This window comes from Atheta coriaria, unplaced genomic scaffold (assembly GCF_025399875.1).
Source record: "Atheta coriaria isolate IRGN ID8LTWV9N9 unplaced genomic scaffold, Caltech_Dcor_3.1 hic_scaffold_9_pilon, whole genome shotgun sequence".
Classification (NCBI taxonomy): domain Eukaryota; kingdom Metazoa; phylum Arthropoda; class Insecta; order Coleoptera; family Staphylinidae; genus Dalotia; species Dalotia coriaria.
Genome location: NW_027045451.1, coordinates 7850097 through 7877369, shown reverse-complemented (window position 1 = coordinate 7877369; position 27273 = coordinate 7850097). Strand labels below are relative to the sequence as shown.

The 27273-nt window shown below is 37.4% G+C and overlaps 5 protein-coding genes and 2 long non-coding RNA genes across 10 annotated transcripts; 4 read left to right on the top strand and 3 right to left on the bottom strand.

Annotated features, from left to right (window-relative positions):
- Positions 1 to 68: 68 nt before the first annotated feature.
- On the bottom strand, positions 69 to 10830 carry LOC135798197 (uncharacterized). 2 transcript variants are annotated; one of them, XM_065310956.1, is made up of 4 exons: positions 10388 to 10830; positions 4480 to 4668; positions 4131 to 4237; positions 2837 to 3028 (listed from the first exon to the last, which is right to left on the bottom strand). In XM_065310956.1, the coding sequence occupies exons 1-4, from the start codon at positions 10425 to 10427 to the stop codon at positions 2987 to 2989; spliced, it is 378 nt and encodes a 125-aa protein (XP_065167028.1). In that variant the 5' UTR covers positions 10428 to 10830; the 3' UTR covers positions 2837 to 2986. The 2 variants fall into 2 exon arrangements, with proteins under 2 accessions (XP_065167027.1, XP_065167028.1); XM_065310955.1 differs by lacking the exon at positions 4131 to 4237 and having other exon boundaries at positions 69 to 3028.
- On the top strand, positions 6644 to 9677 carry LOC135798694 (uncharacterized). Its single transcript, XR_010549770.1, has 3 exons — positions 6644 to 6869; positions 6926 to 7789; positions 9224 to 9677. It is a non-coding gene; the product is annotated as an uncharacterized lncRNA (long non-coding RNA).
- Positions 10831 to 12602: 1772 nt separating the features above from the next.
- On the top strand, positions 12603 to 13828 carry LOC135798602 (uncharacterized). Its single transcript, XR_010549749.1, has 3 exons — positions 12603 to 13033; positions 13086 to 13340; positions 13483 to 13828. It is a non-coding gene; the product is annotated as an uncharacterized lncRNA (long non-coding RNA).
- Positions 13829 to 16248: 2420 nt separating this feature from the next.
- LOC135799897 (proteasomal ubiquitin receptor ADRM1-like) lies at positions 16249 to 17966 on the top strand. Of its 3 annotated transcripts, none has more exons than XM_065313135.1 (6): positions 16249 to 16489; positions 16560 to 16786; positions 16852 to 17045; positions 17107 to 17288; positions 17364 to 17524; positions 17585 to 17966. In XM_065313135.1, the coding sequence occupies exons 1-6, from the start codon at positions 16384 to 16386 to the stop codon at positions 17804 to 17806; spliced, it is 1092 nt and encodes a 363-aa protein (XP_065169207.1). In that variant the 5' UTR covers positions 16249 to 16383; the 3' UTR covers positions 17807 to 17966. The 3 variants fall into 3 exon arrangements, with proteins under 3 accessions (XP_065169207.1, XP_065169206.1, XP_065169205.1); XM_065313134.1 differs by having other exon boundaries at positions 17343 to 17524; XM_065313133.1 differs by having other exon boundaries at positions 17107 to 17524.
- Ogg1 (8-oxoguanine DNA glycosylase) lies at positions 17543 to 19482 on the bottom strand. Its single transcript, XM_065313136.1, has 4 exons — positions 18960 to 19482; positions 18526 to 18879; positions 17991 to 18465; positions 17543 to 17887 (listed from the first exon to the last, which is right to left on the bottom strand). The coding sequence occupies exons 1-4, from the start codon at positions 19085 to 19087 to the stop codon at positions 17843 to 17845; spliced, it is 1002 nt and encodes a 333-aa protein (XP_065169208.1). The 5' UTR covers positions 19088 to 19482; the 3' UTR covers positions 17543 to 17842.
- A 27-nt stretch (positions 19483 to 19509) lies between these two features.
- On the top strand, positions 19510 to 24769 carry LOC135799895 (uncharacterized). The gene is made up of 6 exons (XM_065313131.1): positions 19510 to 19865; positions 20704 to 21142; positions 21207 to 21405; positions 21840 to 21934; positions 21997 to 22240; positions 22300 to 24769. The coding sequence occupies exons 1-6, from the start codon at positions 19753 to 19755 to the stop codon at positions 23709 to 23711; spliced, it is 2502 nt and encodes an 833-aa protein (XP_065169203.1). The 5' UTR covers positions 19510 to 19752; the 3' UTR covers positions 23712 to 24769.
- On the bottom strand, positions 24319 to 27112 carry LOC135799896 (carboxylesterase 4A-like). Its single transcript, XM_065313132.1, has 6 exons — positions 26839 to 27112; positions 26564 to 26782; positions 26259 to 26508; positions 25569 to 26195; positions 25348 to 25509; positions 24319 to 25280 (listed from the first exon to the last, which is right to left on the bottom strand). The coding sequence occupies exons 1-6, from the start codon at positions 27103 to 27105 to the stop codon at positions 24775 to 24777; spliced, it is 2031 nt and encodes a 676-aa protein (XP_065169204.1). The 5' UTR covers positions 27106 to 27112; the 3' UTR covers positions 24319 to 24774.
- Between the last annotated feature and the right edge of the window lie 161 nt (positions 27113 to 27273).

The window sequence follows — 27273 nt, the reverse complement described above, 5'->3', positions numbered from 1 at the left end:
TAAATAATCAGTATAAAGACAATTTATTTTCTGTAAAAGTTAACTTTAGGTTAAACAAACAACACAAATTCTCATTCGATTGAATTTTATTTTAATACGAGCACTTTTCCAAGTAGATTGATATTTAATTTTTTATTATACACTATACAAAGCGTCATCATCATAATATATAATTTCATATTTCATAGGACATGTTATCAATTATTTACAATATCGCGTTTCGCGGGTGCATTCTGATAATTTCACAAGTCAAGCACAAATATTGCTCGATTCGTTCCATATTATTTCATGATTCGTTGATGCTTAATAATTTGATGACGACGATGATCATGCACTTGAATAATTCATAGTTTTCAACAATCAACAACGTCGGTCGTTTGTTTAGTCTTAGATCCGAGCATACAAGTATACAACGAGTAACAATAGAAAATATTTAAATTTATATTATATTTAACAGTAATTTCACCGCCACCACGGGCTTTGCTTACAATTACTAGATAATAATTACGATTAGCACGAGTAAGACTATTATAGTGTCCATATATTCGATGTAATTAAACTTAGATACTTAATTTCGCTTACAAAAATTTACGACTTATAAATTTAATAATAAAAAGAACTATTCATTGATTTATAACTAAGTAAATGATCTGCAACGTTATTGATTTATTTTACTGCGAACATTGTAGCAATGATGGAACTAATTTGATTAAGTGTGGTTTTCGATTGAATTTTTGATTTGGTCTGGTTGAAATATTCAACCAATCAACCAATTATGTTTTGCTTTGTGCTTGAGCTCGTTTGCTCGAGCTCTGTTTCGTTTCAAAGTGAAACAAACCAATGACGCGCCAATAATGCATAACTCAAGCGAACAAGCGAACAGTGCACGAAAATTAAATTCTGTTTATTTCACACTGATTTGCATTCATTTTGTCTTTCAAGCGTAGTTTGTTGGTTGTAGTTTTTGTAGTTTTTTTCGTTCCTCTGGTGATATTTTAAGATTTCCGTTGCAGTTTTGGCCTGGTTTTCATCCAGGTTTTATTTTCTGGGTTAACGGTCGCTTAGCAGGATCTCAAAGAGTTTGGTGGTGATATTAAACTCGGTAGCGTAACGCCAAAAAGATGAAAATTCGAGACTCTAAAGTCTCGAGCAAATTCACGACCTTCCTTTCGGCTTGTCGAAGCGGAATCGATTTTATTACGCCTCAACGATTCGGAAACGGTGCCTAAATCGGAATCTTAAATTCAAAAAATGACCTTATGACCGTATTTGATGTAAGATATTTTGTTCTTGATCAATCATGATTGTCAAGTACCTTTTGTTTTGTTTTGCTTTTTGCTTGAGGTGAAAAAACGAGCGAAATATAAGTTAAACGAAACATAGGATCGGAAGAAAAGCGCAAGCGAACGACGAGAGTAATCCCATTTGTAGGAACGTGTGTGGTCTCCGACAGTGGTTGTTTTATTGATTCGAGGGTGCGAAGCGAAGCCCGGCGGTTTTTCGACCACCGCATGGAGGCTATGAATGCAACGGTCCACTATCCTCTCATCAATATCTAATATACTTTGTGAATGTTAAACTTTAGTTTTCTTAAAGTATAATGTACCGACTCTTAAAACTTACACATTTTGAGAATAGTAGTGAAAAAAAAAAACAAGGTGATGTCGAATGTTTTTATGTTTATTGATTTGAAGAATACGTTCTAAAGTGACGTTAGAACAGTGGCCTTGAAGTTTCTAAAAATATGACATGTAATTGAATTTTAAATCATTATCGATGTGCTAAAAATAACTGAGAGTTGATGGAAATATCATCCATTTTCCAGATGTTTCAATAATTAATTGTTTCTTACTCGCACTAATGTTTTCTTTTACAATTAGCATAAGTATATCTTATTGATAGTAACCTAATGAACTTTTTTTGCATTAATACGCATTGATATAATTTTGATATTTTATCGTTTTGATTCGTTTCGTGGACTTTAATAAGTTATCATAAGATTTCATCAACTTTTCCAACATTTATTTGAACTTTTGTTTGAAAAAATAAACTGGTTTCAGATAATTGTGATTAAAGTTTATTTCGAGTTTGCGCGGAAGCCAATTTGTCGAAAGTTTCATCAAACTGCTTTACTTTTCCACTGCCCCGCCCTCTATCATTAATCATGGCATCAAACTTTGGTTTGGCTTATTTGTTCTTGTACGTCGTTGCGTTTTTCGTTTAATTCCGTTCTTTATATTTGTGTATTCGTTGCGAATGCTCTGGAAGAAACGTCGAGATTTTTAGGCCTTTGATAAGTTAACAATTATCAACAATATAGTGTTGGTGTAGGGTTGGTTGCCGAATTAAAAGCTACTCTGTTTCGACAGTATCCGATACTTTTTGTGAATGTTCGTATCGCTTTCGGTACGCTGATGTGTTCGCGGGGGTGCCCGATGGCGTTCGTCGACGATATGTAGTACCGACGTAGTGATATGCTCGTTGTTACGTCTAAAGCTATTGAAATCAGCGCAATTGCCGACGTCGACGTCGGCGACGTCGTTCAGTGACGCAGTGACCTGAACACAACAATTGTCTACGGCGCGTCGCCGTTGTTGAGGATTATTACAACGGTTAAGATGGCGGCGTTGTCTAGTTGGAGTTGTTTGATTTTGCACTTGTTGCGAGTGTGCTTGTTGTTGTTGATGATGTAGGAGCTGCTGACGGAAGAGCAGACTAAGTTCACTGTACGAAGGTGGCAAGTCACACTTGACAATATCTTCATACGCCGGCGGCGAGTAGCCTAAAGAAACAGGCGATAGTCCTTTACTTGTAGCTTCAGAGTCCAAAATACTTGGTGTACTTGGGCCAAAGCAGCCATATTGTAGTCGATGAGCACGTATTAAATTTGAACTCAATTCCATAAAGTCCAGACCTGTTTCATCTGCCTGGAAATGCGCAAATACACTGCGATCGACAACCAGCATACGACCAAAGGGCAGCAGGATTATTGTCGGTGTACTCGATCCGGCACGTTCGATTGGAGTACCTGTAACAAATGAAATTTCAAACAAAATGCAGCATATTGTATGTAAGTTAAGATGAGTTAGGCAACACACTATACTGAGTTATTTAGGATCAAGCTGAAAGTCAATATTAGGACGAGTTGAATGCCAAAAAGCAGCCAGCAAGATGTATTTTGAGGCTTCCGCATGCGAAACAATGGACGCGATTATACTTGACACAATATATCACTCGCTGTCTCGGAAATCACCAGCATTAAAATATTTCGGACGCATGCTTTGTCATTTGGACATGTATGCAACTTTACCAACATTAGCATACAATATGTCAAAAAGACTAAGAAAAAATTAAACAAAAAATTAATATATAAATACATTAAAAGCTTCTTACATAATTAATTTAAATTGCAAATGACCTGAAATGCTTTGCGGAAATTTTCTTAAGTTGAGTTTGAGTTGACGAAAGTATAAGTTTGTTACCGCGTCGTATATCCACTTAAAAGTTTCGTATCTGGGGCCCCGAGAGAAATGATATACAAATGAATGCCAAATGAGAAGTCATTAAGATGATGAGAGCCGCGTGTGTCGTCGAGAGCTGGCCCACCCTGGATTTTCGTACGCTATCATCGAAACAAAATAGGAGCGTGTAATTATAGCCCGCTACTCTACTTGTACCCCAATATACATAACATATTAACTACTTTAATGTTAAAACTATGACTCAACCGCACATAAAAAAATCCATTTAGAAAAAACAAAAATACCGACGGGAAATAAAATATAATAAAATAAACGTTTTGAATGTATTAATCATTTGTCGACGCGTACTTTGCACCGGTTTGCACTGACGCCAAAAAAGTGCGATTAAAGTCTTTTGGTTTAGTTTAGACTTTCGTGAGAGCTTTGCGCAGTCATTCCGACTAAATAAATTGAGGCAGACGACACAACAAGACACTTTTCATTTGGAAGCAGTTCTTTTAAAACGAAAATCACTGTGGTTGTTCTCTTGTCAACCAGTTATACACATAAATGTTAAATAGGTTGCATAGTAGTAATTGTTTCCACTGTTAGTAATTTTAACGGTTATACAGGAATGATAGGTTATTATCATTCATTAACTTCAATTACCTCCCCGTTTTTTGTATCAACAGTGGTAACAGTCACCAATTCCTCATCATGCCCGGATCTCTGTCTCGATCTTCGTCGTGAGCTTTCCCTTCTCGCGTCTAATTGGACTATAAACATTTTTGTTATATTTTTTGCTCATAACATGTGATAATACTTTATTTTTTGCGAGAAAAAAACTTAAACCTTGCTGAAAAATGGCACATACTGGTTGGTAAAGAATAAAAAGATAAAAACGGATAACGACAATAGCGACATCCGAGTTGAGTCCTCAAAGAAAAAAAGGGTAAAAATATAAAGATAGAGGTTTCCGGAGGATTTCGTTGAGTTGGGTTATAATTCATTGTCGTACCTGCTTCGTCCTCTGGCTCCGGGCAGCAGTAGCACACCTTCTTCCGGCAAAATTCGCGCACGGCGGGCGCGCCACAGAAACAAAAGATGAGGATGATGGCGAGTACTGCGATCATCGTGATTAACGGCGCCACGCTGACGTTGCTACCGCCATTTTCAGGCGTGTGTGTCGGCGTTCCGTTCAGCACGGCTGGAAACACACAAAAACGCAGCTTATTACGACTAATTAATTTTGCTTGACAATAGGACAATGCATATTACTAACTTAAACTATAATAGTGCAAGTTAGCATTTAACTGAAGTTAAATCATAAGTGTTAAACTCTAATTAAACTCTATGCTATTTACGTAAATGTAGTTGCCTATAGTACACACTTCACATCGAAGTAAACATGCTTTATGCTTTGAAAAAATCTTTTGGATTTTGGTTTGTTTTCTCAATTTTCATATTTGAAGTAGGTTGTGCATGTTTACCTAAGTTATGCAACTTAAAAGTCTTGATTAATGCTAGTTTGGTTGCTTTTAACTATGAACATGAATGACAGCTTGAGTAAATTTCTAAATAGCTGAGTAATGTGCAAAAATCAACGAAATTTTTGAACAATAAACGGCACAAGTTCATATTTTACTAGCGCATTAAAAATAAACATTTCTCGAGCATTAAAACGATTTTAGTGGCAAATGACGAATAGGTAAGCGAAGGCATAGCAGGAACAGCAGGACTCCATCACGCTGCTGGCTCGACGCGTAAACAAATCGAATATAAATCATCTGACAAATGAGATTTTTCAAAAAGCAAAAAAAAACTATTTTCCATTCTGTCTGAGATCCAAAATCCAAACATTTTCTAAAACCGCATTTTAAACATTTCCCAACAATACCAACACAAATAGTGTGGGAAAATCTAATTTTACATTAATGCGATTTAATACAAACAAGAATACGTGATTCAGCATTAAATTTAGCGCGAAAAAGAAAATCGGCTGGAAAAAAATAATTCCTGAGTTTTATTATCCACACTGTAGCAGTATATAAATATTAAGGTTATGTTTTGAATGTGGCGGGTTTTGACAAGAAGCACGCTGGGTTCATGACACCTTGACTGCAAACGCGAATATGAAAAAAATATTGCGAAAAAAAACGCTCGTGTAATTGTTCACAGCGTCCGCACTCATATTTCACAGTCATGTCATAATACGTTAAATCCGAGACAAGATTTTGCTATTTCTAGGGATTCTTTACTGCAAATTCGCACGTGATAAATGAATATTAAAACGCGTTGCAGAATTTTTCTACTTTTATAGTCATCGTAAGCATTCCATGCCATAGTACAACCAAAGTAATATATTTCACCAAAGTGGGCTTTAATTGTTTCATAAATAAGAGCAATAAAATCTGAAAATTGTTTTCTCGTTATGCGCCCGGCTTTTAAGTAATAATGCTTACGATTGCATCCAGATGACTTAAATTACTTAAATTTTACTAGACGTAGCGTTCTCTTTTTGACTTCAGCGCGTAAATTTAGTTCGGAAATTAAGCGCGACACTTTTCGAATAATATAAATAAAACATTTCAATTTGGACACGCGACGTGTTAAAAATAATAGGCTGAGATTGAAACAGTAAGAATCCACCTATTTTATGTCGTGTGTTCGGACATGTTTAATTTATAATCATGTTTTGTTATATTTTTTTAGGTTAACTATGTTTTAGAATTGTTTCATCTTATTATGCAACTATTTGAAAACAATATGAGCTTTGTGTTGCCTATAATGTTTTTATACTCTCCAACGTAACCTATAACATAATTAATGAAAATTTTATTATCCAGCCAATTTTTGCACACTTTTAATTAGTTAGAAGCAAGGAAAACGCATTAATTTGCTTGATTTTGTAACATCCTTAATCCATCTTCGTTCCGACACAGGAATTTCCCGATGTACATCTCAAGCTTTTACCGCTTCGATCGTTATTTACGAGGATTCGTAATTAATTCGTTAATTTATTAATCTCAACAACGCGGGCTTCAATAAACGCCCAAACACGCCGTTGATAATAATAGAATATTATTGCTATTGTTTGCAACGTTCATAAATATGCCCGCCATATTGTTTACCGGCAAGTGCCTTGTTTCGTGTCATTTCTTGTTTCTTGACATTCTACGAGACGCTTACAAGCAATAATAAATAATTCTCAACCGACACACGCGGCGCGACACACCGGTAAACAAGTTTACGACAAGCCTCGTTGTTGGCGTCGTCGGCGTCGTGATTCTTTGTTGTTAGTCGAGTTTCTGACTCCTGCTGGCAAAGCATCTTCGTGGAAATTTCATTTTAGTAACCAACCGAGGGTGGCGGTGATTTAGCTTTCCGAAAAACGAAAAAATATCAACAGTACAAGTGCATCGCATACGTTAACGACTCTCAACGTGCAATATTTCAATTTTCAGCTCACGCTTCATGGCGTCGTTGGCGTCGACATGGTTGACGTCACTGATTTTCATACTCAAGCAAGCATAAGCCAGCCAACGACGTTAATTACAGCTGCGTAAGCGGTTTTCAGAGTTTGGAGTCATTAATTAGATGTGTATTAATCATTCAACGCGTTATTAGCTACCGACAGATCTTCACAAACAAAGCAAGCTCAACAAGATTAACCTCACAAAGCAGAAAAGCATTACTTTGAGGTTAATTTAATATAAATATACTCCTAGAATTAATTATTATATATTGTAGAGTTTATAATGTTAATATGCGAGTTAAACAATAATTTAACCATTTTGGTTGTGGTTAAGGTGGTTAGATGTTGTTTGAAGGAGACAAGTGTCACATGCACTGCGTACGAGTCATTCACGTGCACACTACAGCCATGAGTTTCCGGTACGTCACAGTAACAATGCCGTATTATAAAAGTATAAATTTAAATATTTATTGGAAAGTGTCGTAAAATAATTGTGTCATATGAGACTGCAGTTGTGTCGCAAAACGTCAATCTCTACGGTATTGCTTTACGACTAGCAGTTAAATCGTTAAATTGGCGACTCGAATTGTTTTCTGCGCTAGCCCCGAGCATAAACTATGTGATAGTGATTTATTTATGCCCTAACGATTCTATTTACGTGTTTGGGGATTCAATCAAAATAACCTAAAATTTTACTGTGACACTAGCGCCACGCATAAAATGCTAAAACGTCATGAATTTGAAAAATTTGAAAAATATAATTGAGGGCTAGCGCCGCTATTTTCGGTTGTTTGTTTAAACAAAGCGCACGTTTGGACGGCTTTGAAGTGAACTCCCAATTTTCGGAGCCAAGGTATGTGTACGGGTAAAGATAATAAAGAGCTGTCTTTTGTTAGCGAATGAGGTTTTGCGTAAAATTCGTACAATAAAATGTTTGAATTCAATTTACGAACTCACCAACTTTACACGTAATTATGCGCATATGCAGTGAAAATTCGCCACGAATTTCGACGCATTGCATTAACGAGTTGTCGGTTTGCGAACATGTTAATGTAATTACGTTTCTGTGTAAATCGTTCACAATTTGAATAAATAATAGTTTAAAAAATTACTCGCGTGTTTTGATTTATGGTATTATATGAAATATAATTTGATAAAAAATTTAATTTCTTGAAAGGTGTAGGCTCTGTATAAAACTGTTTGCGATAAGTGTCGTCAACGCCTGTCACAATAACATTTGTAATAAAATCTGCTTTGAAATTGCGTATTTTGCCTGTATGTCTTTTTTGTGCCCGTGAATTTTATTTATTTCAACTATAAATATGCGCATGTTGGACTGGCGATGGCGGTTGCGCTGCCGGAAAGTTTTATTCCGCGCGAAGTGAATTTATTGAAGCGCCGCGAGCGTAACTAACTAGCAGCATGGTAACATGCATGCGAAAAACGAGAAAACGCCAGAAATTGCGAGACGATGAGGCGGAATGTAGGCGTGTGTGTTGCTTTTGGCTGCGTGGAAAAAAATATTAATAAAATATACGGACAGGTAACATCAATAATTATTTCACACGTGGTTGATAAAAATAAACAAAATATTTTTAAACAAGATTTTGGAAATTTAGGTGTAAAAACCAACATATTGTCCAGACGCGCTGTAAATATAATTTTGGGTGAAAACTAGAATTTAACACATCAAATTTTGAATATATTTCATATTTGCCAGGAAATATCTTCTCAAATGGCTTGAAGCATAAAAAAATTATGTTATTTTCTCCAAACGTTATAAAGCATAAATTAAAGTATTTTTTATACAAATATATTTGTAGTATTTTATTGTAAATTTAGTGCAGTAAACAGACATATTTGTTTTTCTACCTGAAGCACCAGTTTCTCCCCGGTTTTTAGGCGCAAAAGTAGTACTTTATACACGAACGGCCAATGTCGTGAGTAACGTACTTTAATCACGGGCTTTATTCACGGGGCATTTATAACCTTATATTTCCCAGTAGCATCCGAGCGAATTTCGAAGATTTAAAATACAAAAATTCGAATACAAAAATCTAAACGTAGAAATAGAGTGAATATTGAAATAATAGCGTTAGCATCACATGACTAAACGAATAAAACTCCCGTTTAGCCCCTTGATACTTACGAGTAATATCCTAATATTATACTTATATTTTAGTTTACAGTTATGCTACTTTACTTAACGCCTAAATACATAATTAAAATATATTAAAATCCGTTTCTTCGTGGGTTGCCAATCAATTTTTAATTATATTTTTGTAAGGTTTCATCTCCGAAGCTTATTGAACGATCAATCGTTGGATATTACATCAACGCGCACGTGAAAGCATCGGAGCATCTCGCAAAGGCGTGTGGATAAGCCCGAAAGAGAAAGTGTAAATAATCCCCGCCGGAGATATTGCGATTTTCCACCTGGAATACCAAAGATGAAAGCCGCCGAGCAACCAAGGCGCTGCGAGAAAATGAAAACCGACGATCCATACATTCTATTTTATTGTCTCGCCACGATCCATTTATATTCACACCGTCTTATAGGGTATCTCACCCTTTGTCAACGTTTTTGTTTGGTTTATACTCCAAAATAAATAAAATGAAAAAAAGACATTTTTTTAAACGAATAAAAACTCGAAAAAACCGAAAAAATAATGTGTAAATCGAATAACAGATGATTTTCAACCGAGCGCATAGAATAATAAATAAATGCAGTTCCAGAATTAACTTAATAAATTACCAATGTTAATCAGAAGTCATGCTGAGCATAAACCAACACAAAAAACATTATATTGCGTTATTTTTTAGTTAAAATGAAAATATACCAATAGGCAACTTTCATAACACCAATTCTAGGTTAAAAATTTTAAATCTTCATATCTTTTTATTGCGTCTATCGATTTTAATCAAATAAATTTTAACCTAATTTTGTTATAAATGCCTACAATCTGAATTAATTCGCCAAAAAATTAAAACCGTAGGTTTTATGTTATTAAATGATATTTCATGATTAACTGTAACAAATGATATAACTGTAACTATAAGTAATAAACTTGTTATTAAGAGATAATAACAACCCTAAACGTTGACGGCCATCACCATTGACGTAAAAACCTTGTATAACTCGACGTGTATGATTATTTATATACATTTTGCGTGCCCGTTTATCATTTGTAAGCAGTAGTTGACCTTCGCGTTTTCAACCCCTAATAGTTGTGTATTGGTGACTTTAATGTTAACTATATTTAGCTCAAATACTAAAATTTACGTGCTAGTGAATTATAGGGGTGAGCGTTTCCTATTTGGGTGAAAACCCAATGTCATTGCCACCGCAGAGTCGAGTTGAACAGTTTAAGGCCACAGCAGAAAATAAAATTGGTGGAGGCGCTACACGAGTGCATGAAATTAATGTAGGGGTGAATAATTTTTGTGTTACCTTGCGTGGGTTTAACGAGTGGTTTTTTATACATATCCATTTTTGTAGGTGTGTGGGTTTTGATGCGCTTGAATGACCGCTGTTTGTTTATTTATAACAATTTTTAAACGCGCACAATATTCGCGTTTATTTTTCTTAATTTTTTGTTGGTTGGTTGGCGGGGTGCTATTTATATTTTTAAATGGCAATAATTGTGAAACTTTGTTTCTATGTCAACTGCACGCAATCGCCGCGGTGATTTCCACGTTGTCGCGCGACATTTTCATGTTTCAGACGTTTAAATTAATTTCATTTCACAACTTTTCATTTATATCAGTCACAATTATTTTGGCGATTCACTGTTTTGTTTCACACGGTTTTGTGAGGTTGATGCGCGCGATTTTCTGTACGGACCGCCGTCACCGCTGCCGCCACGCTACTACTGATGCGGCGAACGCGAGCGCTTGTTGCCCGCCGCCAGAGTTGGCGGCGGAGGTGGGCCACAAGCGGCGTACGCGTTGCCGCCGTTGTGTTCCCGTGACGTCATCGATTTCCCCGTTCTACTGCTTCTGTATTTGTTGGGTTGCCTATATTTTTATAAACATAACCACAAAATTAAATTTACCTAACTTTAAAATTAATTAAACTTAAGTTGACCTTGTTGTGAGCTTTAAAAACATCAGTCAGTTTTATACGCTTAATTCAGTTGAAACAGAACACCCGAAAACTGCCGAATCCCATCGTTTATCCTATGTGGATCCTGGATTCGTTCATCCACCCTTGTCTGAACGAGGATAATAAACTCCATTTTCATACTCGGGACGAGATCCTCTTCATTTCCCTCATTTTCGTACGAGTACACATCCTCAAACCTCAAATCCAAGGACGTAGCAACTTTTTGCGGGTCCGGCTCAAAAAGTTTTATGTGCGAATAATTTTTAAAAACGAAAATAAATTAATAATTAAAACAAACTAATACATATTTAAATTTATAACATCAAAATTTCATTAAAGGTGATTTAATAAATAATTAACTCAACTCCGTTTACCTTCTATCATTTTATAATCGCATATGATGTTTATTCGGCCATTGTTGCAAAATGGCCGACAATACTAAAATGAATGAATTCGCTTTAGGTAGGTAGGTTAATCGCTTCCACGCGTTGTATGGCAATCCCTTCATGTTCCCGAATTGTTCGAAAACGCTGAATTCGGGAAATGTGGGATATTCGGACAGATCTACTGATATAAAACCGGAAAAGGATCAGATACCTACTATCGAATTTCCATCTACTCATCTACATAAACCAACAATGCCAATATTGCATTCCAAAAATATTTACCATCAAACAAAAATACGAGTATTATATAAAATATGATTTATGTAATATATTATTATATTATTTATGCATAAAATTAATTCCGCCATTTTGTTGCCAAAACTATGCTAATTTTATAGCATTTGATACACAATTAGCAAAAACATCTCAATATTGTAATTAATAGGTACACCATCAAAATATTATTATACATAAGCATAGAATATCCATCGTAAGTTTTAGGTTATGAATGAAATTTAACCTAAACATTTATTTATGTTGATTAAAAATAATTCGTGTGTGGGAAACTAACAAATTCATTATGATCGCAATAAATTTATACGAAATTACGTAATCAAAATTATGTGATTTTCATGCCGATATAAAACAGTTTCCAACGCATCCATTCATACAAAACGTTTAAATTCAGAAAAAAATCTTTTAAAGTTTTATATTTTCGACTCTTACAATGTAAAATTTGTGTTTTAAAGTTAATTGCACGTGGTAATATGTGGCAACCAACCAAAAACTATGTGCTTTTAACCTGTTTTGAATGTAATTTTATCAAAACCGCTCTGTATATATTTGGCTCTATGTGTTGCTGTGTGTGAAAATTGCTTTCCGCGTGCGCAACATTGCACGGGTCTTCCGCAATGTTGGACGCGCTCGTCGTAGTATTTTTAAACACCTGTTTCCCCTGGCCCACATTCACAAAGACCTCTTTGTGGTACACTCAGGATTTTAAACTCAATATCGGTAAAAATAAAACCGCTGCTGTCCGATCTAACATAAACTCACCATAACCATAACCTATAAATACGCGAGCTGTCAAAAATGTCAAAATACATGTGTATAGGTTAGTTTAGTTTAGTCAAACACAATTTAAATTCTATTAGCGTGAATAATTTAAATTGTTTCAACACGTTTCCAATTAAAATCGAATGCGCGTCATGCGCATTTAACGAATTCGATTACACGCATTGTTCGAACGATAATTTGCAAGTAATTACGTCAAACTTGAAATAGAAATAAACAGCGAATTAAAAATAAACTCTCTGTTATGACAACGTCACTCATAATATCGGTTTGTGTTGTGTGGTGTTTAGTTAGTGGTAGTTCAACGGCTCAATGTCATAACTTAACCTTGTGAATACGTGTGGGGTGGACAGGTGTAAACCTTCCGGAAGCCATTATGTGGGGCGCTGCAAGGAAGGACGATGCACAAGGCTAAAACACAACAAAGAAACATTTTATTATCGACCACGCTATAAATTACATTATAAGATTTTATAAAATTATATCAACACTCATTTGATGATGTTGATAGTAATAACAAAATGACCCAGTTGTAAAGATTGCATTTGAAGACTGATGAAACATTAAACGTACGTTATTTATAGGTACAACGCTAAAAAGTGCACACGCAAAGATCGCAATAAAGTCCTTCCTGTTTGCGTTCCTGTCGCGCGTGGTCGCAGGGAAAGTTTCAATGTCATTACCTTCCGGAAATTCAACAGCGCAACACAAGGACGTTGCAAGGCTGCAGGCGGTGGAAAACTATCGATCCGTTATTTACCATTTTGTTTCGACCATGAAATTGTATTTTGCGTGCTACGCTACTGATTATACAACCTTGAAAAAAGAAAATAAATCAAGTAGGTACTAAATTTTTTTTCTTTAATAAAATCAAATTTAAATGTATTTATAAATGATCAATATTTATAATTAAACTTGTCTAAGTTGGGCGGTGATGTTAATTGCGTTTCGCTGAAGAAATTTAATTTCTTTTCGTTTTAGATTGTTTGGCGTTTGTGGTTTTTCTTGAAATCGTGTACTGAGATTGGAGGCGTTTGTAGCCGTTGATATTCGCGATTAAGTAAATATTTAAGCAAACTTTAGCGTTCGCTCTGAGGCCGTGTTTGCTTGTTTGTCGTTCGGGGCGAACGTGTTCGGCGCGTCGTGAATATGCTCGCGAACGGCATATCAACAAAATATTATCGGGTAGCAAAAGGAACAAGTATACGGAAAGCAAACACTAATATATATGTGCGTTCTAACCTTCAAATTGGCAAGATATGTGGTTCACAATCATATAAAATTCAGGTTAGTTAAAAAATTGTCTGTTTTTTACATTTAATAGTTATGATGAGCAATACTTTTTTGATATCAATTTTCTAAGAAATGTAACAATTAGAAAATGATATTTTTCAATTCAAATATTGATTTTTGAGCTTAAATTCGTGTTTAAAAGCAAAACATCACAGAAAAATTACACAATTTTTAATAATTATCACAATTGACTTAAAATTTACAAAATAGTTGAAGTAATTTTGACAACAGCTTGAATTAAATTTATAAGTACCGAATAAAAGATGAAACAATTAGAATTTTTCGTTTTCGAGGCAAAACACCGATTTTCATGCTTAAATCTGCGTTTTAAAGCGATTAAGCACCTGTAACACGCACTATTTATAATTTATAACAAAACTAAACTTTGCCTATCATCTGAATAGAAGTATATTAAAACTTGTAAACAATAATATAACCAAAAAATATGAAATTTTATGTAAATTTTTGACAAAAAGTAAATATTCAACACAATTTAAATTTACATACTGATTTCTCTAGATTATTCATTGTCTGTCTCTTAAGTTGTGCAAAAAATCTCGCAATTGTTTCCATTCTGCGTACATTTGCATATGAATCAAGAGTAGACTTATTCAAAATATATTCACTTTTCTCTTCTTTGGGCTTAAAACATCCTGCAGCACGTTGAAATTGTATTTCCGTCTATCCCATTCAATTCCATTCCATTCCATTTCCATTTTTGCAGTAGTTTTGTGCCGAAACACAAGAAACAAGAAACGGTAACATCAACTTTATGCAAATATCAACTCTAACGCAGATGACGGCGCAGTATAATAATAATACAACCCTGACCCGACAGCCTTGACCAGGCTCCCGGCCTCAAACGCGCTGGATCTTCCTTCACTCTTGCACGCTTTCACTTGCAACCCTTCTACGCGCTTGTTCTCCCTCGGCAGCGATGACGTCGCAGCCGGAAAGCGTCCCGTGACCCAATTCCTGCGCGCAGCATCCCCAGCCTGTGTTAGAATCGTCATCACGCACGATGTAATCAAACAGACACAAATTACCCCTATTGTTTTTCTTTTGTCTAATTCCCATCAAGCGTTGATATTATTCAAGTCATTTCATCATTGACTTTGAGATTAATTCTTATCACACAGAGAACAGCAGGAGGCAGGCATGATTTTCCTTGTTGATAAAAGTTTCGCTGTTTTGGTGACACATCCAATGTGTATGTACGTGTATTGGTGAGGGTTGTCATCGATTTTGCCATCAGACGATGTGCCGCGGGACAAAAAGCCCGACTTCCGACTTCCGACTTAGTTGTATAGGTATGCGCAACGTATTTTACTCTTACTCTTCGCGAGAGGAAAACCTTTTCATTTTCCTGCGTTTTCTTACGCCTTTTCTACGTGACGCTGCTTTAATGACTTCCTTGCGCCTCGTTATTATTTTTACGTGCCAAAGCAACAATGTGTCCAAAAAGTACTAGAAAGTAAAGAAGTTATGGTCCTGAATATTGCAGCATCATAAAAGATGAAACAATAAAATGGTCAACGCTTAAATATCGTAGACTTGCCGATTTCCGAATTATAATTAGGTAAAGAATGTGTGTTGGCAAGCAAGACGCATTCATGTCGCCTTAAAAAAATCTTCAAGACCTCAAGCCGTGACTTGGCATCGTGGTACCACACAACTGCCCTGGTAGTGGCAATACTAGTACGAACGATAGTTATAAAGTTTTATTTGCATCGCAAACGACATTTGTTGAATGTTCATTGTGTACTGTGCATAGTGCACTGTGCGGTGTTGTGTGTTGCGTTTGGCGAGCACGAATCGCAATGGCCGGTCGGGCAGACTAGAGTGATGGCGGAGCGCCAAATTTTTATCAAATTTATACCCACTACCCACATGCCGCTAAACAAGCGAGCGTATTGCACATTATCTGATGAATCATGATGTTTATTGACTGATTAATTGTACAAAAGATTCGGAATGCTATAAAACTATAGTTTAAACTATTGCCGAATAGCTAATAACTCACACTTCAAAGGCTACCGGAGAAAAAACTGCGCATAAATCATGTTTTATGATCGTTACTATGTAATACAGATGTTATATCAAAATTAATTTATAAACATAATCTTCAAGCCCTCTGTATTTATAGAAAATGAAAGCATTAGTAAAAGATTGCAGTGTTTGAACAACTAGTTTGAATTATTAAGGAAACTGCTCGAATAAGTTTCCAAGTAGTTAGTTTTAACATACACTCACAGATGTCGCATTGCCGCACTATTAAAACAATACTTACAAATTTTATAGTAACATTACATTTAGTACTCTTACATTTCTAAACTAATGTATTACAAAATCTAAATTATAAATCCTAATTTTGCTCTAAATCTTAGACAGAATCTTCCTACAATTTTTGGTTTTGTACTTTGCTTTGTTTTCGCATGTCGCTTTCACTCTGCCTGTCAAATGTACAACTGCCAGTCATGATAAACGCGTTGGACTTCTCGCAGTGAGTTGCATCTATCGCCGAATCAATACAAATTTGCGTTTATAAGCTCTGCAAGTATTCCAACTAAAGTTGAATCTGCTGTAATCATGTCTGGACGCGGTGCACTATTCGGCAATGCCTCAGCAGGACCTGGCTCCACTGGTGGTAGCAAGCATTTGATTGAGATGCGTGCCGGAAAAATGACACTCAAAGGTAAGTCATCAGTACGCGATATCTCAAAGTGAAACTTATAAATAAAGTATTGTTTGTTTGAATACTCTAGGTCATACTGTTTATCCGGATAAACGTAAGGGTTTGTTGTATGTGTACCAAAGTGAGGATTCACTTATGCACTTCAGTTGGCAGGATAGAACCACTGGGGTAGTGGAGGATGATTTGATTATCTTTCCTGAGGACTGTGAATATGTTAAAGTACCACAGTGTACTACTGGTAGGGTATATTTGTTGAAGTTTAAGTCATCAAATAGAAGGTTCTTCTTTTGGCTGCAGGTAATTATAGAATTGTAATAAAAATAATAATGTTTCTTACTATTTTCATTGTTGGCAATGTATAGGAACCTAGAACTGATAAGGATGATGATCATTGCAAGCGTATTAACGAGTATTTGAATAATCCCGGTGGTCTGCAGAGTAATAATGCTGATCAAGATCTGCAATCTTTGTTAAACAACATGTCTCAGACACAATTGATGCAGTTGCTTGGTGGTGGACAGATGGGTGGATTGTCCAGTTTGCTTGGAACTATGAGGTAAGATAATCAATAAATTAAGTTTAGAAGCAATGATCACCTTCCGTTTCTTACATTTTAGTCGTCCTTCGACTGGCGGCAGCGCTCGTACGAGCAACGCAACCACGCCGAGTTTGACGCATCGAACAGCGGCTAGCACTCCGGCGACGCAAACACCCACGTCGGCGACAGCGGCTGCCTCAGCCACGACAACGCCGCAGTCGGCGCCGATTCCGAGCGCGACACCCGCCGCCCCAAAGAAAGGTAACCCAACCACCAAGCCCATCCAACTTTCCGATTTACGTAACTACTTGCAAGGGCTGTCGGCGCCGAACGCAGATCAGTCAGTTGACTTCTCAACTGCGCTCACCAGCGATGCGCTCAGTTCCATCATGAGCAACCAGGAAGCGCTCGAGCAGTTGCAGAATCATCTGCCTACTACTGATGGTACTCCGCAAGAACAGCTTAAGTCTACTTTGCAATCCCCTCAATTTCAGCAGGTAAAATAACGCCAAATATTTAAAAGAATAATTTAATACTGATTATTTAATTATAAATAGGCGGTGTCTCAGTTTTCGAACGCATTGGAATCTGGTCAGCTGGGCCCAGTTGTGTCACAATTGGTGGCTAATCCGGAAGTGATCGCTGCTGCCAACGAAGGTAATATTCAGGAGTTTGTCAAAGCGTTGGAGAAATCCGAGGTCGACAAGGAGAAGCCTGCCGGTAAAGATGGCAAAGACAAGAAAGACAAAGAAGATGATGAAGGAATGCAGTTGGACTAAAACTTTAAGAGTCCAGAAACAGTCCACAAATCATGTCTAATCTCTCGCTTGAAACTTCTTTAAGTCCGCACAAAACAATACCTAGAATCATGTAACTACAATTTATAACTTGCAACATGCAACATTTTATAGTGCTTTGAATGAAGAATTATTGATCAAACATTAATAATTTCAATAGTCTTACCGTTTGCGCCCATCCTGCAGATGGTCCGTATAATTTCCGAAAATGATCACCGATTCGTTGATACAACTTGTCCGTGACTGTCTTTTGTTTCGGCATGTCAGAAATGTAATGCCTCGCAATTTGGTAAACATGTGTGTCTACTGGAATGGCGCTCGTATGAGCCAGAGACATTAAACATATGCAATCAGCCACTTTTGCGCCGACGCCGGTGAGCGTCATCAATTCACTCTTCGCTTCCTTGTATGGCATCGCTTGCAATGCGGTAATCCATTTATTTCCACCTTTTTCTGCGATTATTTTGGCTGTGTTTGCGATGTATTTCGCTCTGTAGCCGAAACCATTGTCGCGTAATTTTGTTTCGACGCCATCTTGATTTAAAGCCTCAATTGTTGGAAATGCATAATATGTGGAGCCATTATAGGAGCAGATTTCTTTACCATAGAAAATTGCTAATTTTTCAACCATACTACTAATTCTGCCATCAAATAAATTGAATTTAGTAATTAGTTTTATATTGATATAGAGGTATACTTGCCTTGAAATATGGTTATTGCTTGAACAGATGAATGAGAAAATATTTTCGAGCACTTCCTGTTTGAGCATCCGGATACCATAAAAGTCGTTTGCGACGGAATTAAACAACTCGTCAGCTTTACACCACTGAGTGTAGTGTTCCCTAAGATTGAAGTCTAATTGAAAATAATCTCTTAACTCTTTAATACTTTCTATATCTGTACTACATGAACTCTCAATAATCTTTTGCTTTTTTACTAATGGTTCGTCATCATTCGAGGTATAAACTTTAAATTCTATTCCGTGTTCATATTGTTTTATGCGCCATAATTTTGAATTAAAAACCCCGATCCATTCAGAATCAATTTGCTTCCACCTGCAATGATTTTTAAACGCTTCGTTTAATAATAACATCTAGTTACTTGAAAATATAGGTAGTTACTAAAAAAAACTAACCTAAAAGACTGGCCGCCGTTTAATGTTCCTTTAAGTTGCAATTCTTTTGGTTCGAAGCACAAACGCAGCCATTTATCACTATTTGATGACATTTTAAAACATCTATACTTTAAATAATAACGAATCATACATTCAATAATCAATACACAATGAATGGATATGAAAGTTCAACAGGTAACGATAGAAGCATTGCCAACTTAAAATTTAAAATGGCTGCTAGCCTGGTTTATAACTGGCGCTAAACTTATTTTAAACTATGTACAATGAACTTAGTGTTTTGGTAAGTTGATTGATTGCCAAACAAATTGATAATTGACGATAATTATTAGTGTTTTTATCTGGGTGTGTATTTAAAGCATTTTGTGGCGTTATCGCGAAAAACATGCAATTAAACGAATCAAAACGACGACGCTGCGGAGTCGATGCGATCAAATAGACAATAAAAGCGGTCGTTAGATAAGCCGATAAAACCTAATGAACCTAACGAACATAACACTTTACGTAACAATCGCAATCGAATGGGATTGGGAGTCTCAGTGCGGCAACGTCGCAGGCCTGCTGAACCTGCCGAAGGAAGTCGACGTGACGCGCGCCCCGCGAATCCTTGAGATTGTTAAAAAAAGCAGCGGTGTAGCGGTGAGCGGACTCAACCATCAACTCAGTCAGTCCTACTCGCTCGTTTGCGGTCGACGGCCGACGGCAGCGCACGCCTGCAACGACCCGCCGCCCACCGCCAGCTGATCGCCGTCATGTTGCACTGTCCGCGCTGCTCGAACTAGCGCCACCGCAGGCCATGGAGCCCGCCGTCGCCGCCGCCGGCTGGAGTCTGCATGACTCCGCCAACAACAATAAAGAGCACCGTAATCGCAACTACCTGCTGCAGCAGGATGTGCAGGCGGTCGTCAGGTAAGCAGAACAAGCAGTGCGCGCCCGGGCGAGTGTGTGTGTGCGTGCGCCGAAAAGAGCGGCAGCAACAAGTGTACAGCTGATCGCTGTCGTAATACAGCGGCATCAGCAGGAATACGAAATCGGGCACAAAAATGGCACCGTGCTGTCGAAAACCGCCGGACAGATTAATGCGTCTTGATGATGTTAAGCATGTTAAGTAATACGTTGTGATAGTACAATATGTTTGCCCGACCGCGCGCTTGCTCGCTGCGGAGATAAATCGTTATCAATCCTGCGCGCCGGCGTAATTAACATTGAAAACCCCCAAATACACAACTTCAGATGCGTTCCGCACACAATTAAACTAAACAAAGATTAATATTGCCGATTACACACTGGCAAACAACTAAGTAACATCATTTAATATTCAATTGTTGTAAATTTGGTTGCCTATAAATTATTATTTAGGCCTACTAATTTAGTAACTAATGAAAATTTAACCAATTTTAATACACGAATCTTTAATTCTACTACATTGTTTGCGACAAACACATGTTATCGTGACATGTCGTTATTTATAACGGTTTATCAAATCGTTGCATAAAAACAAAAAATACACTCTTTCACAACAACATCTTGCACACTCTGAAACAGCCGAAATGTTTAAATGTCAAATGGCGACTGGTTTATGCAGCACCAAGTTAAAAAAAGCACTTCGCTATCAAAATTATATAATAATAACTTTGAATGCACTTATTGCATTCCTGCAAGCACTATCGGTTGCTCTTATCTTAACTGACCTAGAAATTGAAATGGAAACTTTTCAATTAATATCAGCGCTTTGTTTTGCCAACAGTGAAAAGGGCAAGCAAAAAATACAATGCCTGCTGGATCAGGTATACGGCCTGCTGCCGATCGAGCAGCTGCTGCTGTACCTGAAACTGCCCACCGAGCAAACGGGCGCCGTCGACCCGCTGCGGCAATCAATGAATCCATTGGGCAGTCGCAGCGAGATTAACCAGACTATAATTTGGATTCAAACGCACCTGGAGGAAGATAAGGAGTTGTCGCTGCAGAAGAAAGGCGTCTATGATGATTATGTATCGTTCTGTGAACCGAACGGTATCAAACCGCTTTCCACCGCTGACTTTGGCAAGGTGATGAAGCAGGTGTATCCGAATGTACGCCCACGACGACTTGGTACTCGTGGTCAGAGCAAGTACTGCTACTCGGGGCTGCGCAGTCGCGTTAAACTGGATGCGCCACTTTTGCCTGATTTGTCTGACAAACCAATGGTGAGACTGCGCATTCATATGCTTTAACCTCAAAATATAACCTCAATTTTGTTTTTCAATTTAGTCAACAGAAGCAAATTGTACCCAATCCGATTACATGGCAGCCGCATGGTACATAATCAAAGAATGGGCGGAAGAGAAGCTCTCGGTACAATTTCAAAGTGCCATATCGTTAGCTTACTACTTGGTTAAAGAGCTTTCGATTGCGATTGGTTCGGAAGCAGCGCAGGTTGTGACGACGTTGGCCACGACGACTTGCAGCGGTAAATAAACAAATATTACTAGTACCAAAGAAAGAATCGCCGTATTTAATATGCAGGATAATTATTTAAATGTATGCAAGTCATGTTGCATTTACATTTTAGCATATTTTTAACCGGATATTTAAGTTGTTTTTTTCTTTAATTTTTATATCTTGTTCAAGAGTAGGTGTAAGTTATTTTATCAAATCAGAGTTATTTTTATACATTTGAGTTAGTGTTTATCAGGCACTCGCCGTAAATTAAATGTGCAGCTTATCGTTTGAACTAAACAATTAAACAGCCTAGAGTTGAGAGCAGATAATAGATAACATTAGCTACTTGAAGTCGTGTATGATTCACAGCGGATTTTATCTTGCCTTATAACGATTTATGAGTGGAAAAAAACATTGTAGATTTGTAAAAATAACAAATTTTGTTTGTGTGTTGATTTGTAGACAATACTCATTATGGTTACATCAATAAACACAAAGAGACAACGATGCAGCTGCAGCGCAAGCTTCAGCAGACGAAAGAGAGTAAAAGGAAACAGGTAATTAAAATAATTTGTTTAATTTTCGTTGGCTCTGATTAGTTATATGTGTGTATAAGCAGATGCAAACGGAAAAGAGTGAACAAAAGTTTCGTGGTAAGAAATTTAAAGGATCACCGCCGTCAACGAGCTGCAGCACATCACCGATCGTCCCTTTGGAGAACAAGCACAGCCCACAGACGCATGAATATTCATCAAACTGTGATAGCGCCAATAATTCGTTACCTGATTTTAATAGCTTTCACCGGCCGCCGTCAACGACGCCCGATGTTGATTCTACCATTACGAACAAGTCAAATTATATCGGTAGGTTATTATCAGAATAATATAATCAATGACATAACAATATTATTTTTGCGGTTTAGGCAAGGCGGCACCAACACGCATTGCGAAACAATCCGCGTCGAAGCGAAATAAAAGCAGCAAGTACAAAGTAATTCAGCCGAAACCTGAGTTTTGTGATATCGAATCTTTTGATTCGAAAGACATGGTCGATAATGGAGGTGTCGATAACGGCAAGCCGAAGAAGATTAAAAAGGAGGAAGCGCTGGCGTTTCTTTCTTCTAATGACCCATCGCCGTATTTTTCGCGCGAACGCCTCGAAAGTGTAAGTCAAGTCTCCAAAGACGCTCTAGACGAGTATCTCGGTACATCTAACAGCCAAGAGCAACAAGAAGAAGAGATCATCAAATACCTAGGTAATAATGACGGCGATAAACTTGTCCAGTTGCGTGAGTTGCTCGTTCAAAACTGCCCTGCAAGTAGCACTTCTTCAGCGTTCACGCCAGCGAGTAAAAATAATCAACGCAATGCGCAAAAATCGGCGCAGAATATGAATGCGAAGCGACGCGTTAGTTTCGACACGACTGTGCAGGATGACTACTCGTTCCGGCGACGCAATGAGGTTAACTTTATCCCTATTTCCAGCCCGAACGGCGGTAAGCAGTCGATGTGCTCGAGCGCTAACGCAAGTCCTTTTGTTAGTCCCCGTAATACCCCAATCCTGCGCGCGGTTAAACACCGTACCTCGAAACCGAAACTCCCGAATCTGGAGCTGAAACTCAACCACCACCACGACCCTGTCGAGTATCGTAATACAATGGTAAATTTACCGATGTCGGCACCGCCGAGTCCAAAAACATACGCGTATGGTAAGTTTTATCCCAGTACACAATCCGCTTATCCTCCGCATGTAATAGACGATACTTTACCACAACCTCATAATTCCTTCCGCTCACAGTCTGTCCCTGTTAACGCCGAACAGAATCAAATCTACAATGCGTTTAACTACCCGCCGGCGGGTATGAGTTCAGAGCTGAATGAAAATATGGCCGTCAATGAGCTCATCAACGATATGGAATCACTACCAGGCGATCTACACATGTTTGACAATGCATCGTGCCGTACGCGGAATGATGATGAGCTTAAGTTTCCGTCCAGATCGGTGCCGAATACACCACTCCCCTATCATCCTACTGTAGATTTTCAAACATTTGATAAAATTAATGTCAGCTCTAAATCCTATCCGACCACACCACTTGCTTCAGAGACATTTAATTATGGTCAGGGCCATGATTATCTGCTGAACGGGCAGCCTATTAAGGAGAAGCCGATTAACTTTATGCCAGCGCCGACGGACGACAGCAACACTGTATATTCCACATTTTCGGATGGAGAGTTGAAAGGTGTTAATGTTAGCCTGGAACCGAGCCTACCTGATTGCGAACTTATTAGCAAGTCTAATATCGATGACATTTTTAAAGATGTGCCTGAATAATTATTTTAGAACATATGAAACGACTGTGATACACACGCTGAGTTCTTTATGAGGGAAAGGGTCTTATGATTTACTAACAGGCGCCGCTGCCATTTTGTGCATTTCGGTTTCTGAAGGTGCCCAGCACATAAAACACGTGTTTTGTGCAATCAGTGAATCAGATTCACGAAACAAAAAATGTAATTTTAGAAACTTGTAAAGAACACTAATTGTGATTGTGTACCCTTGTGCATATATTCGTACTTGTGTCCATTTTATCTATAGCTGATTCGATAACAAATCAAATTGAACTCTTTACGATTGCATATTGCAATCTACGTCGAGCTTATATTATTACACATATTTCACTTATATACAAATTGTGAAATTGTTCATTTACGAAATGCATTATTAGAATAATTGTTAATGATATATAATGATAATTGCGTGTTTGGTTTGTATGGATTGACAAGGTGCAACGAATATTTTTCTACTTGGATTCGAGATTCTTGATAAATGTTGAAAAATGTTATATAATGTTGAGTATGTTGTGTATCTGTAAACGTAACTTGAAAAACGTTTGATCTCGGCGAGGCGCGCATCTTTTAGTACAGATGGACATATAATATACAATGAATCATATATTTTATATTGACTGATCAAAATACTTATTTAAGTTTGCGAATGCGTTTTGTAAATAACAAAGTAAATCCATAAGCATAGTGAGTAGGCAAAAAGAATATCTATATATGGAGAGAGAGAGCGAGGAATTGCGCGATTATCGTGGGCGGATATATGAATATTTTTCGTACGTGTTTACATGTTGTGGTGATGTCCCCAGTGTCTTTAAGATTTAACAAAAACGAAATTGACCCATTGTTATAAATACATCGCACACTCACATCCCGGTTATGGACGATAGGTATTGTTTTGTTCTCGGTATATCTGCTGTATTAGGATGTCTATACAAACAAAGTTCTGAAAACCTGCGTTCGATGTACTTCTACATATTATATGTTATTTGGATTTCGCTTGTATTCGTGTACCTAAACAAAAACCAATAAAATAATCAAATATCATCGCGTTAGTTAGTTTTTGTTTTGGGCGTCGCTGGTTTCCGGTTGAAAAGGTTCAACGGATTGATCTTTTGTGCAGTATTGCCAATAGCTTTCTGTGTATCGGCCAATCCTTGGCCGATATTTTTCTGCGCTGGCGCTACTGTATCAAAAAATAAGTTCTCGGCACTTTTTACAGTTGTGTCTAACGCGTTCAAGAATTGACACGTGCTACTCTTTAATCTATCGGCAAGACCCGCCCATAGCGCCATTTCACAGAACCGAAAGTTATTGTTAGCCTTTGGTTTCTTTGCAATTTGAATAAAATTACTTCCGGAAAATTTCTCTACAGGTTTCTTATCGATGGTGATTTTTCCGGTGCGTGCAAACTCAGCGATTATACGCGTATATTCGTCGCACACCTTAAGATCTTCTTCGCTTAGTACTGGTGGTGGGTCCATTGCTGATCCGTCGAGGTTACGAGCTTCGAAAATGAAAGCCAAGTCGTCGCCATGGCTTACAGTATCGTTTAATTCTGTAATTAGTTATTTTAAAGTTATATTTAAAGTAAAATTGATTGATTGTAAGCAGATAAATCCTACCTGCCGTATTATTTCCAATAATAGGCAATCCTCTAAGGAACAAATGACCAAAACCGTTTTTATTTTGACTAATATGGTCAAAACGATACAAATATGATTCGACTCCCTTTTTAGACCATAAATCAGCCGTCAAAAATGCTGGTAAATTAAACAGTGCATCATCTATATGCAAAAGCAATATTAGTTACCTTATAGTAATTATTTTACTTATATAACCTTACTTGTTGCTTCAGCGATTTTACTTAGTCCCTGAATGAAATTATTTCTTGCGATTTTTAAATAATTTCGAAATTGTAGTGGATTTAAGAGATTAAAATATCCTCCACTTTGTTTAGTACCATTTTTAGCAGCGTCATTAATATGGGTACAATTTTGTAAGTTTTTAATCAAAACTTGGTCCATAAAATTGGGAATGCCCTTGAGTTTCTCTATTATTTCACTTTGGTATTGACTTTCAACCGCGCGCTTTGTTTCATCGCGTGTTATACCAGTTAGAATCGGTATTTTAGGAATATTTCCTTGAGTCATATCATCCATTGGAGGCTGTTCAATGGCGGCCGGTAGCGACCGGCCATCAAAACGTCCCTCTGCATTTGGCGCAGCACCAAGCATTCCGTTCAGGCCAGTGACGAATCCTCGATTGGTCAAACGCGTTCGTTCCAAGATAGTGTCGCCTTCTGCGATTATCTCTGCATTTACATTTTGCAAACATTTCAGTAGAATCATGGCGGATGTTGTTGGACATCCGTGATATTCCGCAATCTCGCGGGCAGTTATCATTGGCGCATTTTCCACAGCCCAGTTTGAGATAGCTGTGCCTGACATTGCAACTACCGCACTTATAGAACCTATTTATTAATTAAATTAATTATATTATCAAAAATAAGTTAGATATAATTTTAATATCGAACCTTTTGCTATGTTGGATAATGCAACCATTAGAGCACTACTGGCACCAGATCCTTGCCCCATTACAACGATGCGATGTGGGTTGCCACCAAAATAACCTATATAATTACGAACCCATTGCACTGCAAGGGCCATGTCCCAAAGAGCCGCATTACCAGGAAGTTCAGGTGTACCAGTGCTAAGAAAACCTAATGTACCTAAACGATATTGAATCGGGACGATTACCAATTGTTTTCCCACTAAATTTCTAACCTATAGGTCAACACAAAGTAATTATTCTGCCATTTTGTTTTTATTTTATGCATACTCCATATTGTGATGCTGATCCATATCTAAAACCACCACCATGGATCCATATAACAACCGGTAGTCCTTCAGTGCCATCAGGTAAATCAGGTGTAAACACATTGAGGAATAAACAATCTTCACTGCCGATGACTCGTCCATCACCAGGAATTGTTTGCAAACATGGCGGCGGATACAATGTTGCATCAATGTCACCTTCAAGGAAATATTGTCTAGGACGCTATAATAGGTAAATAATAAATTTATAATAATTCCATTGCATTTTATATATTTTACCTGAAATCTGTCTTTTCCGGATGGTTTCAATCCATATCGTATTCCTCTAAAGACATAATGTGGTTGGTCTAATACACCTTTAATTTGTGCAGCTTTTCCAGCGAAACGAAGGTAAACTTTAGGATCATCAGCAGGCGGTACTTGTGCCGGTGCGCCTCCCACAATGCGGCGAACACGATGCACTCTAGAACCCGCCGAGATTGTTGGCATTTGAAAAAAACATGTCGCTAAAACTACACAACACGATAACCAAAACATTTTGCTCATAACTAACCGAAATTTATTCTGGGTATTGTTTTTATATTCGCTGGACTTATCTAACACCCACAAGAAATGTAATAACAGTGCATCCTTAATAAATTGATAAAAAAATAACGTAGTATGGGAGAATTAAATATTAGTTTTTACAAAAGTAGTGATTTATTTTGATAATAT